Consider the following 14466-nt stretch of genomic DNA (forward strand, 5'->3'; position numbering starts at 1 on the left):
GTGAGATTCTGCTGCCGAATGATCTCAGTCTTCTCGATGATCTCAATGATGATGATGATCATGCGCTCCTTGGACACACGGCCTGACTGGAACTCCTCCATGAGCTGCTTCCTCTGCTCCTCGGGCAGCAGGTCTGAGTGCATGATCTCCCAGAGTGACATAGAGGAGCCCGCCCTGCTGCCCACGGGGATGTCCACCTGTGTCTCCTCAAACACCTTTCGCGTCTCTGCCTCCGTGTACACGTGGGTGGTCTCTACCACCGTCGGCTTCTCAGGCTCCCGCAGAGGCAGCAGGTACAGGCCTGTCTCAGGATCCTCGATGCACCTCTCCTTCAGCTGCATGTAGGTGAGGTTCTCATGCGTGTTGGGGTCAAAGAAGCCCTTGGTGTCATCGGTTGGGTCAGAGAGGATCCGGTTCATCTCCTCATCAAAGTAGCCGCGCTTGTAAGCCACTTCTACGGGGAGGCGGTGGCTGTGCACGGGGTCGATGATGCCGCCGGTGGCGATCTGGGCCTCGAGCAGGCGGATGCCGTGCTCCTTGACAATTAGTCCTTTCTTCATGGCCTCAAAGAGTGAGATGGTGTTCCCCGAGTAGGGGTCCTTGTACCCAGTGACAGCCTTCTCAGCAGACAGCAGCTTCTCGTGCAGCTCGGGCCCGACAACGCCGGCCTTCACCGCCTCGTTGACATACAGTTTCCTGTTCTTCACAGGGTCAATCAAGAACCCAGTTGCTGCCTGGGCCTCCAGGAGGACCACAGCAGTGCTGGACCTCAGCAGGTTCCTCTTCATAGCCTCATAGATGTTCAGCTTCTCCTTGGTCGCCTCCACGTAGACGCCGGCAATGCAGTCACTCCCATGCAGGAATCTCCTCACTGTCTCTGTCTCGGCGAGCTCTTTCACTGATTTCTTGCCTTCTTTCAGTTGCTCATACTGGGCTTTGCTGATGATGCGGGACTCCACCAGCTCGCTGGCAGGTACAGGTGCCCGGAGACCGCTGAACGTCAGCTTCTCCTGCTTTTTGGTCTCTGTCTCCTCAATGATGGTGATCACAATCTTGATGATCTTCTCAATGGTCACTTTGCCAGTCTTGTACTGTCGGAGGAGCTCCCGACGGTGCTCCTCTGTAAAGTACTCGGAGTGGATCAGCTCCCAGATAGTCATAGTCTGGCCCTTCAAGCTGCCTGCTGGGACTTCCACCACCGCCTTATCAAAGCTCTCCTTTGCCTGGCTGTCCGTGTAGATCTCCTCCTGCTGTGACTGGATGGCTCTGTCCGAGAGGGGCAGCAGGTAGAAGCCAGTCTGCTTGTCACGGTGGCAGTTCTTCTGCAACTGGGCATAGGTGACGTGTTCTTGGGTGTTGGGACAATAGAAAGCTTTGATCTCATCATGGGCCGCAGACAAAGCCTCGTTCATCTCCGGGTCAAAGTAGCCTCGCTTGTAGGCAACCTCGAGCGGGAGCCGGTGGCTATTCACAGGGTCGATGATGCCTCCAGTGGCAAGCTGGACATCCAGCAGACGGATCCCAGTGTCACCGGGGATGAGCCCCTTCTTGAGCGCTTGGAAGAGGGAAACTGTCTGGCCTGTATAGGGATCCTTGTAGCCAGTCACAGCCTTCTCTGCGGACAGCAGCTTCTCATGAAACTCTGGCCCTACAGCCTCAGCCTTCACTGCCTCGTCAACAGAGAACAGCCTGTTCCTTATGGGGTCAATGATGTAGCCAGTGGCAGCTTGCGCCTCCAGCAGGGACAGGGCGATCTCTGGCTTCAGCAGGTTTCTCTTCAGGGCGTCATAGAAGGTGAGCTTCTGGCCAGTTGACTCCACTAGGATGCCAGCAATGGCATCTGTGCCCTTCAGGTACTGCCTCACAGACTCCATCTCCGCCACATCCTTCACAGACTTCTTGCCCTGGTGCAGCTGGTTGTAGAGGTCCTTGTTGATGATTTTGCTTTCCAGCAACTCAGCGGCAGGCACAGGGGCCCGGAGCCCCTCGAAGCACATCTGGCTCTTCTTCTCACTTTCCTCCACAACCGTGATGATGATCTTAATGATCTTCTCCACTGTGATCTTGCCAGTCCTGTACTGCTGGATCAGGTCCCGCCTTTGGTCCTCAGTGAAATATTCAGAGTTGATGATCTCCCAGATGGTCACCGTCTTCCCTTGGAACTTCCCAAATGGTGCTGTCACTGTGGCCTTCTTAAAGACGTCCTTGGCTTCTTGGTCGGTGTAGACCAGCTCTCTCCCTGCAGCCGCCTGGTCGGTGAGCGGAAGGAGGCACAGTCCTGTGTCCGGGTCAGTCACACACCGCTCCATGAGCTGCAGGTAGGTGAGGTTCTCCTGTGTGTTGGGGTCGAAGAAGCCCTTGGTGTCATCGCTGGGGTCGGAGAGGATCTGGTTCATCTCCTGGTCAAAGTAGCCGCGCTTGTAGGCAGCTTCTACGGGGAGGCGGTGGCTGTGCACGGGGTCGATGATGCCGCCGGTGGCTATCTGGGCCTCGAGCAGGCGGATGCCGTGCTCCTTGACGATGAGCTCCTTCTTCATGGCCTGGAAGAGGGAGATCTTGTCTCCCGTGTAAGGATCTTTGTAGCCAGTTACTGCTCGTTCAGCAGACAGCATTTTATTGTGCAGTTCTGGCCCAATCACTCCCTCTCTAACCGCCTCGTTCACTGAGAGCCTCGCATTCCGCACAGGGTCAATTATGAAGCCAGAGGCAGCCTGCGCTTCCAGGAGGACCAGCGCGGTGCCTGGGCTGAGCAGCTTCTTCTTCATGGCTTCATAGATGCTCATCTTTTGATTGGTGGGTTTGATTAACAAACCAGCAATGCTGCTCTTGCCCTGCAGGTACTTCTTGACGTCTTCCCTCTGTGAGAGCTCACCAACACTCACAACACCCTTCACCAACTTGTCTAAGTTCTCCTTGCTCAATATGCCAGCCTCAGCTAGCTTCTCTGCAGATACCTTCTGACGAATGCCATCAAAGGCGAACTCTGGCTCCCCATTTTGTGCTAAGCCATCCACCACGTCTCTGCCGTTGGGCACGGCTTTGATATCTGGCATCTGTGCCATCGTAACTACAACTTCCTCGGGCAGGTCATCTGTCTGGATCATGATCTCTCGTGTCTGGGCAAGGGCGGCCTTGTGCTCTTCCTGCATCTGCTCGAGCCTCTCCCTAAGCTTCTTGTTTTCCTCTTCAAGGAGTTTTTCTTGCTGCTGCCGTTGTCTCTCCAGCTGCTGCAGCTCCTCCTGCTTATGCCTAACATTCTCCTCTGCTTCCTTCTGATGCTTCTTGGCTTCATCCAGCATGGCCTTCAGTTGTTGCTTCTCCTGCTCCATCTCCTTCTGCTGCCGCTCCTGCTCTGCCTTCAGGTTCTGTGCTTTGTCCACTTCGTCTTTAAAGAGCTTCTCCAACTTAGCTTTCTCCTCCTCGATAAACTTCTCCTTCTGCAGCAAGGCATCCTTCTCCGTCAGGAAGGTCTGCTGGAGGATCTGCGTCTCCTGGCGGAGCTGTGCCTGCTGGGCCACCTGCATCTGGAGTGGGAGAGAGGACAGCACAGTCAGATGGCAACGTTCCCCCAGGAGGACAGCACTGGCAGGGCAGCGGGGGTGGGAGGACAGGCAGCAGGGTGCTACTGGGCTGCGCTGGGACGCGTGCTAGTTAGGGATGTGTCGCCCAACCGCTCGGCTACGCAGGTTAAGGGTTAAGGGAGCAGCACTGGGGTTAGGGAGCTACAGCAGGCAACACATGGGTGAAACGAGCAGGGAAAAGACAAGCTCTTTTGCGGGATGAGGGACTCGCCACCTAGCTACCGAGGCGCGGAGCTGGGGACAGCTCCTGTCTGCAGAGAGGAGCATGGCAGGACGCCCCCGGGCAGAGGCCAGCAGCCAACTCAAGGGCTGAGGCCAGCTCCCAGAGCCCGTCCAGCCACTCATGCACCCACTGTCCTGGGACACGGTGTGAGGCAGCTAGGGAGAAGGAAGGTAGCCCTGCGTACCACCACCGCTAAGGGGACCCGTAACCCAGTACCTCCTCCGCCTTCTGCTGCAGCAACGCCGCCTCCTGCTTCAGCTTCTCCTTCTCCTGCTCCAGGTCGGCGATGGCCCTCCGCAGCTTCTCCGCGTCCTGGTCGCTTTGCTGCCGCTGGATCTCCAGAGTGTGCACCAGCGTCATCTTCTCCTGTGTGGCCAGCTCAGTCTCGTGCAGCCTCCCACTGATCTCCTCCGCCTGCTTCTTGAATCGCTTGGCCTCCTCCTCAGCCTTGGCCTGGGCCATGCTCATTTCCGCCACATGCAGCTTGAGGCGCTCAGCCTCGGCAGTGATCTCCAGCTGCCGCCGGCGCTCAGCCTCCAGGGTTTTCTGGAAGCCCTCAGTCTCCTCGGCCAGGCGCTGCTGCATCTGCTCCTTGTCCTCCTGCAGCCGCTTGGCGTGCTCCTGAGCCAGGTCCTTCTGCTTCTGCAGCATCTCTGCCTCGGCCTTCAGCCGTGTGGCCTCCTGTACTGCCTGCATCTTCTCCTTGAGCATCTTTTCTGCCAGCGCCCGTTGCTGTGCCAGGTCATCCTCAGCCAACTTCCGCATGCGGGCAGCCTCCTGGGCCTCCACACTGAGCCGGGCAGCCTCCTCTGCCACCTGCTTCATCTTCTCAGCCTCCTCTGCCAGAAACTTCTGTGTGTTGTCTTTGTCCTTGAGGATCAGCGCCTTGTTCTCCTCCTCAATCCGACTCTTCAGTTTTGCTAGCTCCTCCATCTGCACCCGGACCTTGAAGAGCTCCTCCTCCACCTGGGCCTTCTGCCGCACAGCGTCAGTCACCTCCTCCTTCAGCCGCTGCAGCTCCTCGTCCAGGATGCTTTTCTGGTGGTCCGTCTCGTCCAGCTGCAGCTTCACCTTGGTCAGCTCCTGCTCCACCTGCGCCTTCTGCCGCAGCGTCTGCTCAGCGAACTTCTTGTGTTTCTCCATCTCGGCATCCGCCAGCTGCTTCTGCCTCAGGGCCGCCTGCTCCGCCTGCGCCCGCTTCGCCGCCTCCAGCTCAGCCTCCTTGCGCAGCTTCTCCGCATCTGCCTGGGCCTGCGCCTTGGCCTGTGCCTCTTCCTCTGCCCGCTGCTTCTGCCGCTCGGCCTCTTCCACCCGCTGCCGAGAGAGGCTGGCGTCCTGCTCAGCCTTGCTGCGGGCGAACTCGGCTTCCTCGGCCAAACGCTTGGCCCTCTCGGCCTCCTCCCGCAGCCGGTCAAGGAGGCTCTGCTCCTGCCGCCGCGTCTGCAGCAGCTCCTGCTCCTTCTGTTGTACGGCGGCCAGGTGGGCCTTCTCCTCTGCTGCGATGCGCTTCTGTGCCGCCTCCCGTGCCAGCTGGATCTGCCGCTCCGACTCCTTCTCCGCCAGCTCCTTCTGCCGCCGAGCCTCCTCCACTGTGGCCTTCAGCCGCTCCACCTCCTCCAGGGCCAGCCGCCGCTGCCGCGCAGCCTCCTCCTCAGCTGCCAGGATGGCCTGCACCTTCTCCTCGGCCTCCCGCCGACGGCCCTCCTCCTCCAGTGCCAGTGCTCGCTGCCTCTCGGCCTCCCGCTCAGCCTGCTCCCGGCTGCGCTGCACCTCCTCTGCCTCGCCACGGATGCGGTTCAGCTCCCGCTCCAGGTCGGCCTTGCCCGCCGAGGCCTTCTCGAAGCTGGCCTTCAGTGCACGGATCTCCTCCTCAACCTGGCGCCGCTGCCTCAGTGTGTCCTCCACGAGGCCCTTCTGCCGCTCCAGCTCGCTCTCCGAGGAGCGCTTCAGCAAGGCAATCTTCTCCTCGATGTCCTGCTTGTGCTGGGCAGCCTGCTCCTCCAGCAGCTTGCGCTGGTAGGCCTCATCCTCTGCCAGGCGCCGCAGCCGCTCATTCTCAGCCTCTTTCTCCTTCAGGGCGATCTCGGCCTCTGCCTTCAGCCGCGAGGCCTCGTTGATGGCTGCCAGCTTCTCCTTCAGGATCCGCTCGGCCTCAGCCCGCTGCCGGCTAGCCTCCTCCTCTGCGAGCTGCCGCTGTCTCTTGGCTTCCTCAGAGAGGGCCCGCAGCCGGGCAGCCTCCTCTGCCAACTCCCGCAGCTTGCTGGCTTCAGCCTCCAGCCGCTGCTTGGACTTCTCGCTAGTGGAGCGTGACTCCTCCTCTGTCTTGGCCTTGCTCTCCAGCAGGACTTCCATCTCAGCCCGCAGCTTGGCCAGCTCCTCCTCCACCTCCTTCCTTTTCTGGATGGCCTCGCTCACCTCCTTCTTCAGCCGGAAGAGCTCCTCCTCCAGGAGCAGGCGCTGCTGCTCCCTATTCTCCATCTCTGCCTTCAGCCGGATCAGCTCCTGTTCCGCTGCCAGCTTCTGCTGGGCCGTGCCCTCTGCGAGCTCCCTCTGCTTCTCCAGCTCCTCCTCCGCCAGCTCCTTCTGCCGCAGGGCCGACTCCTCCGCCTTGGCACGCTTGCGGGCCTCCCGCTCCGCGTCTTCCTTTTGCTTCTCTGCCTCCTCCTGCGCCAGAGTCTTCTTGTGGGCCACCTCCTCTGCCTGCAGCCGCAGCCGCAGCGCCTCGTTGGCCTTCTGCCGCCAGTGCTCCAGCTCCTTCTCAGCCTCCTCCCGTGACTGCTCGGCCTCCAGCTGCTGCCTCTTCAGCCGCTCGGCCTCCTCCTGCAGGTGGGCCACTGTGATGTGCTCCTGCTGCAGCGACAGCTCCAGCTGTGCCGTCTTCTCGGCAAAGGAAAGCCGCTTGCTCTGCAGCTCGGCCTCGGCGCTCCGCTGGGCCACTTCCTGGGCCACCTGGATCTGCCTCTCCTTCTCAGCCTCCGCCTGCCGCATCCGCCGCTCAGCCTCCTCTGCCTGCAGCCGCAGCTTCTCCAGGTCCGCCAACGCCTTCTGCTTCTCCCGCGCTGCATCCCGCTCGGCCTGCACCTTGCGCTTCAGCTCCTCCTCTGCCTCCCGCTTCTTCTGGCTTTCCTCCTTCACCTGCCGGCGCAGGCGCTCAGCCTCCTCCTGTGCCTGCCTCTTCTGCCGCTCGGCCTCCTCAGCACGTGCCCGCAGCTCCTGCAGCTCCGTCTCGGCACCAGCCCGCTGCTTCTCAGTGGTCTCCAGCTGGAGGCGGATGAGACGGATCTCCTCCTCCACCTTCTTGCGGTTGTACTCAGCCTCCTCGATTAGCTTGACCTTGGACTTGATTTGGTGGTCGGAGTTCTGCCGCAGCTGCATCAGCTCCTGCTGGATGTTCTGCTTCTGCTGCTCAGCGTCCACGGCCACCACCTCCCGCCGGGTGACCTCCTCCTGCATGCGGAGCTGCAGCTCCCGCGCCTCCGCTTCCGCCTGCGCCTTGGCTTTGGCGTGGGCCTCGGCCAGCTGCCGCTGCTTCTCCAGCTGGGCCTCCACCTCCGCCAGCCGCTTCCTCTCCTCCTCCTTCAGCTTCTCGGCGGCTTTCTGGAGGAGAAAGAGGGTGCAGAGAAAACAGAAAGGGGGAAGAGAGAGAAATCACAACGGATGCGACCAAGCCACGGCGTCAATGCCAGCCACAACCACGCACCACCGAGACACGGGACGGTCCGGGGCAGAGGGGTGGAGGATGCGCATGGAATGGCGTCGGCTCCCTGGGCCTCCCCACGAGCTGGAGGCGGTGGCGCCAGCTTCCAGAAGACGTATGGCAGACAGGGGACACACGACTACTGATCTGACTTAGCAGGGCGCGGGCAGACAGGCGACAGGACCCGGACAGCAGTGCGGGAAGCAGGATGACCCACGTACCACAGACAAGGAATGGAGCGCGAGCCAAGCCCAAGGCAATGGAGACGGATGCAAGCAGCTTGCACACCACCACCGTGCCCGCTGCCGTCCGGGCAGAGCCTCTCCCAGCCCCGTGCACGAGGGGAATGAGAGCCCCGGCCGGATGCAGCAGGACAGAGGGGAGCTGGGGTGAGGAAGGTGCCAGCTGCGCTTTCCCTGCCAGGAAAACCTCGACGATGTGGAAAGCGCTCCAAGCACCAGCACTGCCCCTGCCAGTCCGAGTCCCCCGCCGGCCCGCTCCAGACAAGCCGGTGGGCTGGCTGGCTACCGAGGAGCCGACATAGCTCGTGTGTGGCTTGGGGCCGTGCTGCAGAGTGCTCGTGCTGCATGCACTGCGAGCTCAGGGACAGCCCCGGGGATGGGCACAGGCAGCACACGTGCAGGTGAGCCGGGTCCCCTTGCGCCACCCCGAGAGGTGCAGTGAGTGCCCAGGAGCGCAGGCAGAAGGAGAGGAGGAAGGCGGGAGGGCAAGCGGCTCCCCGGAGGGCAGGAGCACAGTGAGCAGGAGCAGGGCGCGCAGGCTGCTGGCAGCCATGGGGTGAGGCGGGGGTGCCGTGAGGAGGGGGACATGCGCAGAGTGAGTACCTGGTGCAGGGATGCCAGAGTCATCCTGGTTTTTTACCCTCCATTAGATCCCCACCAACACAAACATCCCCCAAGACAAAGCACTGGCAAAGCGGCTCGACTTCCAAGGGCAGAAACCAAGAGTTAGAAAGGTTACCAAGACAGAACAACCGAGGCATCCGGTCCCGCGGCGCCCGAGCACAGCGTCATGCTGATGGCAGGTGCTGACTGCGCTACGTGTATCTGGGAAGTGCCTCCTACCACCGGTCACACCAGAGCCCGGCAGCGCCCACAGCCGGCTGTGCACCACCCCGGCTGGCCCTCGCTGCTCGGAAATTTGCTGCACCCAGAGCCAGCGGCTTCGGTCCCGGAAGCCCAGATCAGAGTGGGGTTAGAGGCCGTGGGCCAGTGTTAGTGATGGGGCTGGCAGTCATCATGAACCACGTTCCCCATTGTTATGAAGAAGAGAAAATGCAGCCGGAGTCATGCCGCCCCGCACGCCCATGCCCCGTGCCCCTACCTCCTCCTCCTCCAGCCGCCGCAGTGTCTCGGTAATGAACTTGATGTACTGGCTGGTCAGCGTGGTCAGCTCGCTGTATCGTGTCCGCAGGTCCACGTACTGCAGCAGACAGTGGGGTCAGCGGGAGGGGAGCACACCACAGTGACCCCAGCCCCGCCACCCCACATTGCTGTGGCCAGCCCCGTGCCCTCCCCGTGCTGCAGCCCTCTGCTCCTGCTGAAGGAGCTCCAGGATCAGCCACGTGCCGGGACCACACCGAGGCGTCCCCCCTCACCTCCTGGATGATGCTGTCAGACGCGGACTGCACTTTGGGCTTCTTGGCCGGAGAGGCCACGGGCTCCACCTGTGCCTTGAAGGTGACGAGCTGTAGTTCGTAGTCCTGCCGGGGAGAAGCCAGGTCAGCAGGTGGGCCAGCACTCCGGGGAGCCCCTGTGCCCCTGGAGGCCCCGGCCCTGCACTGCCCCCCGCAGCCCCACGCCGGCCCCGGTGCCCCTGGCAAGGCCAGCCTGCAGCGGCACGCATGGCCAGCGGCACACCTTGATGGCATCGATGTACTGCTTGGCGTAGCGCTGGCACTCCTCCACCTTCTCCTTGTTGCGGTCGCACTCCTCCAGGAGTTTCTGGGGAAATGCGTGGGGGTGAGCTCAGGCGCCGTGAGCACCGGCCAGGCCACCCGCGCTCACCCTGGCCCGGGTTCTACCTTCTCCTGCAGCAGCTGCTCCCGCACGGTCTTGCTGTCGGTGATGGGCACCGCCTGGATTTTCTCCTGCCGCTGCTTGGCGTCCTGGATCCACTGGAGCAGCCCGTCGCAGCTCTCGCGGTAGTAGCGCAGCTGGCGGCCCAGCTGGTCCAGCTCGCGCTGGCGCAGGTCGATCTGGGTCAGGACGGCTTGCCAGCGCTCCAGCAGCTGCTGCACTCGCTCCCGGTAGCGGTCCAGGTCGACGTCCCGCTCGCTGTGGCCCCTCACCATCCGCTCATTGACATCCTTGGCCTTGCTCAGGTCAGTCTCCAGCGTGCTGAAGAAGGGCTGGTGCCCCTCCACCTGCGCACGCAGCCGCTGCAAGGCACAGAGCAGAGCTCAGCCCCGGTCCCCGCCGGCCCCGGCCCGCCCCCAGCACAGCGCAGCCCCAGTACCTTCAGCTCGGCCTTGCTGGCCTCCAGCTCCTTGAGGTCAGCTGGCACGGTCTGCACGTTCTTCAGCTGGTCCTCGTACTTCTTGACCAGCTCCTCTGCCCCCTGCGTGCTGCGGATCACCAGGTTGATGGTCTTCAGCCTGCAGAGAGAGGGGACAGCTTCCGTGGGTGCCAAGAGCCAAGCAGGCAGCAGTGCGAGAAGTATGCAGCGAGGAGACGGGAGCACCACCAGGGCACAGCCGGCCACCTCCTCATCCTTCCTCCTCCTCCTCTTCCTTCTCCTCCTCCTCCTCCCCCCTCCACCCCTGCCGATGCCCTGGTGTTTGCTCCCAGCACGGAGGATGAAGAACCACAGTGTGGAGCCACATGTGGCTGGGCACTCACTTCTCCAGGTAGATGCTGGAGAGGCTGTACACCTGGTCCATCTTCTGCAGCGTGATCTCCAGCTCTGAGCGCAGGACAGGGGCCGAGCTGGCCTGCTCTGGCTGGGCCAGCACCTTCTCCGTCTTCTCACTGACCTTGTCCAGGCTCTTCTTGATGCCCTCCAGCTCCAGGTGGATTTGCTGCAGGGAGAGCAGCGCGTGTCAGCTCACAGGCTGCTGGTGCAGCCTGGTGCCTACATCCACGTTGTGCCAAATACGACAACCTGACAGCAAGAGGCTCCCCGCGCATGGAAGGAGCGTACCCACGGTGAGAAGGAGCAGGGCAGAGAAAGGGCAGGGGTCTGCAGCCCACCGGCGCAGCAGACTGGGCGCAGGGGTCCCCATGTGCCGCGTGTCTCCTGAAGCACATACCTGCTGCTCGGTGATGCGCTGGGCGCACTCCTTGACCGGGTCCTTGTCGAGGGGCAGGCGGATCTTGTGGATGGTGCGGGTCTCACAGCCCTCCAGCTGCAGGCGGATGTCCTTCAGCTGCGAGATGTAGTTCTTGCAGAGGGACTCATCCTGCTCTCCTGCGGGGACATCGGGGCCAGGTCAGCGGCTGCTGCGCTCGCCCTGCCCGCGCCTCTGGGAGGGAGGGGATGCCCGGCAGAGGCTCACCTTTCTCCTGGCTGCGCACCAGCAGCTCGTACTTCTGGGTGCAGGCGTTGTACTCGCGCTCCACCTGCAGCCGGTCGTCGGGCTGGAAGCTCTGCGAGTCCTGGCTGTCCCTCATGAAGTCCTGGTAGTGCGTCTCCAGGCTGCGCAGGACCTGCCTGCACTCCTCCACCTGCATCGTGCGGAACTGGGGGCAAGCAGCACCGTCAGCCCCCGCGGCGGCTCCCGGGGACCCACGGTGCTGCCCCACGCCAGCCCCGGGACTCACCGTCAGGTGGGACCAGGACTGGATCTGCTGGATGTCGCGGATCAGGTACTGCCAGGAGAGCAGGCTCCTCATGTCCAGGTGCAGCTGGTGCCACAGCACCAGGAGCTGCTGGTGGGCGGCCTCCAGCCTGGGGAGAGGCAGCGTCAGCCGGGGGGCGACGGACAGAGCAAGCGGGGACCCCCGCTGGTGGCTGGGGGGCACCAGCGGCGCTCACCTGTGCACGGCCTCCAGCGCCTCCTTGTTGGGGGGCGGCACGAGGAAGCAGACAGAGGGCACGATGGACTCGCTGCCGGCGGCGCTCAGCACCTTCCACTTGTAGGGCTGGGCGTTGCTCAGCAGGGCGCACTCGTCGTTCTTGTGCACCGTGATCTGCGGGGCGGGCAGGCGTCAGCCCAGCGCGGGCGCAACGCACGGCCCTCGGCCCTCGCCGCCGCCGCCCCCGGCCCCCTCCCGCCCCGCTCACCTCCATTTGCTTGTAGTCGCAGACGGCCTGGATGGGCAGGCGGCCCTTGAGCGGGGCGGCCGGGCTGCGGGGCTTCAGCTGCACGATGGCCTTGGCGCGCCGCGCCAGCCCCGCCAGCTGCCCCTGGTACTCGGAGAGCTGGTCCTTGGTGTCCTGCGGCACAGCGCGGCGTGAGCGGCCCCGCAGCCCCGGCCGCACGGGGCCCCACGGGACACTGCGGGGTGGGGGGGCTATGGGGGGAGAAGGGGTCGTGCCTGCCGCGGGGTCTGTCTGCAGGCTGGGGGGGCGGCAGTGGGCCCTGCAGCAGGGCGGCGGTGGGGGGCAGCAACCTGGGGTGCTGCCGTGGAATGTGCATGGGGGGGTCACTGCTGGGGTGCACACGTGGGGGTCAATGCTGGGGTGCACACGTGGGGTGCACACATAGGGGTCAATGCTGGGGTGCACAAGTCAGGTGCACAGGTGGGGGTCAACGCTGGGGTGCACGTACGGGAGATCAATGTTGGGGCGCACAAGTGAGGTACACATGTAGGGGTCAATGTTGGGGTGCACAAGTCAGGTGCACATATGGGGGATCATTGCTGGGGTGCACGCGTGGGGGTTCAGCCTTGGCGTGCTGCAGTGGGGTGCATGCGTTGGGGGTCACCCTGGGGGGCTGCAGCAAGGCGGGGGGGCACTCACAACGCAGTCCTGCAGCAGGTCCTCCAGGCGTGTGACCGTGATGCTGCGGTCACAGGAGTATTTCTTCTTCATGTTCTCCTGCATCTTCCTCAGGAACTCCTCAGCCTCTTTCACGTCGGCAAAGAACTGGGGGGGCAGAGCGGGGTGAGCAGGGCCGCACAGCCCAGCCGCGGGGGGGCCGCGGCCGGTGGGGGCCCCGTGGGCACCCCCGCCCCTACCTGGAAGTAGGCGCTGTTCTCCTTCAGGTGGGCCTCGATGCAGCAGCACAGCTGGAGCATCCAGCTCCACTGCGTCTGCAGGGCTGCCTGGAAGGCCTGGGACAACGGGGACGGGGGGGACACGTCAGGACGGAGCCTGCGCTGCCCCACCACCGTGCCCCACAGCAGTGCCCCTGAGCTGCCCCCCACACCCCCCCTGGTACCCCCGTCCTGCACCCCCCGCTCACCTCCACCGTCTGCCTGCCCGGGTGCTCCTCCCGCAGCAGCCGGTCCCCCGTGCTCTGGATCTCTTTGATTTTGCGCTCCCTCAGCTCCAGCTCCCGCATCAGTCCCTGGCGTGGGCACCGAGGGCGGTGGTGAGTGCCAGAGCCCCACGCAAGGCCGGCACGGTCCCCACACGGGTGTGCGTGGGTGTGCACACACACAGGTCTGCGTGTGCTCTGTGCACGCTGGGGTGCAGCTCTGCAGCTCAGGGACACGCGAGGGGGATGCTCGGGGTGGGTGTTGGGTCCGCAGCCACGGCAGGAATGGGGAGCTGGGGGGCACAGGGCTGGGGGTGCTGGGGGACGGGGGCACGGGCTGGGTGCTGAGGCCCGCAGCCCTCCCCGGCGCTGCACGCGCAGCAGCTGGGGGGTGACGGGACTGGCGTGCGCTCAGCGCTGCAGCGCGCAGATGTGGTTTCATCCGAGCGACCAGATAGCGAGAGGGGAAGAGCAGAATGAAGCCCAGCTCAGACAACAAAGAGATAAAGAGCAGCGCTGGCATGATGAGGAGATAAAGAGCTAAAGAGCGGGGCGGGAGCAAGCAGCGCAGCAGAGCACGTGAGGTGAGATGAGATGAGATGAGATGAGATGGGGCTGAAGGCCCCAGAGAGCCCTCCCTGCCCCTGGCTGCATGAGGCACCGTGCACAAACCTGTCACCAGAGGGACTGGGACCATGCGGGGGCCACGCACAGGGCCGGGGGGGGCTGGGGACCCCTGAGGACAGCCGTGTGCGCAGCCGGGGACAGCGCGGCACAGGGACAGCAGGGGGGGGACGGCACAGGGCGGCAGCGCCGGCACTCCGTACCGAGTAGTTCTCCTTCTTGGCCGTCATGTTGGGGTTGCGGTCGCTCCAGTCGAAGTTCACCTCCTCTTCCTCCTTCTCGTTCAGCCACATCAGCTCCTTGGTGGCAGCGCTGACGAAGGCGTGGAGGCTCTCCAGGTGCCGCAGCCGGGACTTGGAGGAGTTCTGGGGAGGGGGCGCAGGGATGGGATGGGCCTGCACCCCCCCACCCACACGTCTCCTCCTGCCTCCCCCCCTCAGCATTTTCCTCCCCACATCCCCCGTCCATCCTCCTCCCCATTTCTCCATGTCCCACACGTCCTCCCCACGTCCCCCCACACCCTGCGCCTCCTCCGGTCTCCCCGGCCCCCGGCCCGGCGCCTCACCAGCAGCTTGGCGTACTGCAGGTCCAGCTTGCCCAGGCACTCCCGGTAAGCGTTGCGGGGGCCCGGCGAGAGCTGCGCCTACGGGAGAGCGAGCCGTGAGCACAGGGTGGCAGCCCCGCTGGCAGCCACCGCGGGGACACCCCGCGCCCCCAGGGGACAGGAGCACCCCAAAAGGAAGGTCCGGGCGAGGACGCCAACACCGGGGAGCGCTGGGATGCGGGCGGGACGCGGCGTCGGCAGCAGGCTGCCGGCTCACCTCGTCGGCGCGCGCCCGCTCGATCTTGGCGCGGAACTCCTCGATGGACTGGTGGAGGCCGCGGTGGCTGCCCAGGTGGGACTCCACGGTGGGCAGGTCCACGCCCCACTCGGCCGCCCCCAGCCGCCGCTGGTTCT

At 64.0% G+C, this 14466-nt stretch overlaps 1 protein-coding gene across 1 annotated transcript; it reads right to left on the bottom strand.

The window, feature by feature from the left end:
- Nucleotides 1-5: 5 nt before the first annotated feature.
- On the bottom strand, nt 6-14461 carry LOC310891644 (plectin-like; the record flags this gene model as incomplete). Its single annotated transcript, XM_083853886.1, has 19 exons — nt 6-3524; nt 4021-7401; nt 8846-8944; nt 9120-9224; nt 9382-9465; nt 9546-9902; nt 9980-10118; nt 10363-10541; nt 10773-10930; nt 11019-11202; nt 11284-11410; nt 11498-11652; nt 11747-11899; nt 12425-12550; nt 12643-12738; nt 12870-12974; nt 13712-13873; nt 14074-14151; nt 14330-14461. Coding segments are annotated over 19 exons (9339 nt in total), but the record flags the coding sequence as incomplete, so codon positions are not given.
- Between the last annotated feature and the right edge of the window lie 5 nt (nt 14462-14466).

This window comes from Anser anser (genome assembly GCF_964211835.1).
Source record: "Anser anser genome assembly, contig: HAP1_SCAFFOLD_791, whole genome shotgun sequence".
NCBI lineage: Eukaryota > Metazoa > Chordata > Aves > Anseriformes > Anatidae > Anser > Anser anser.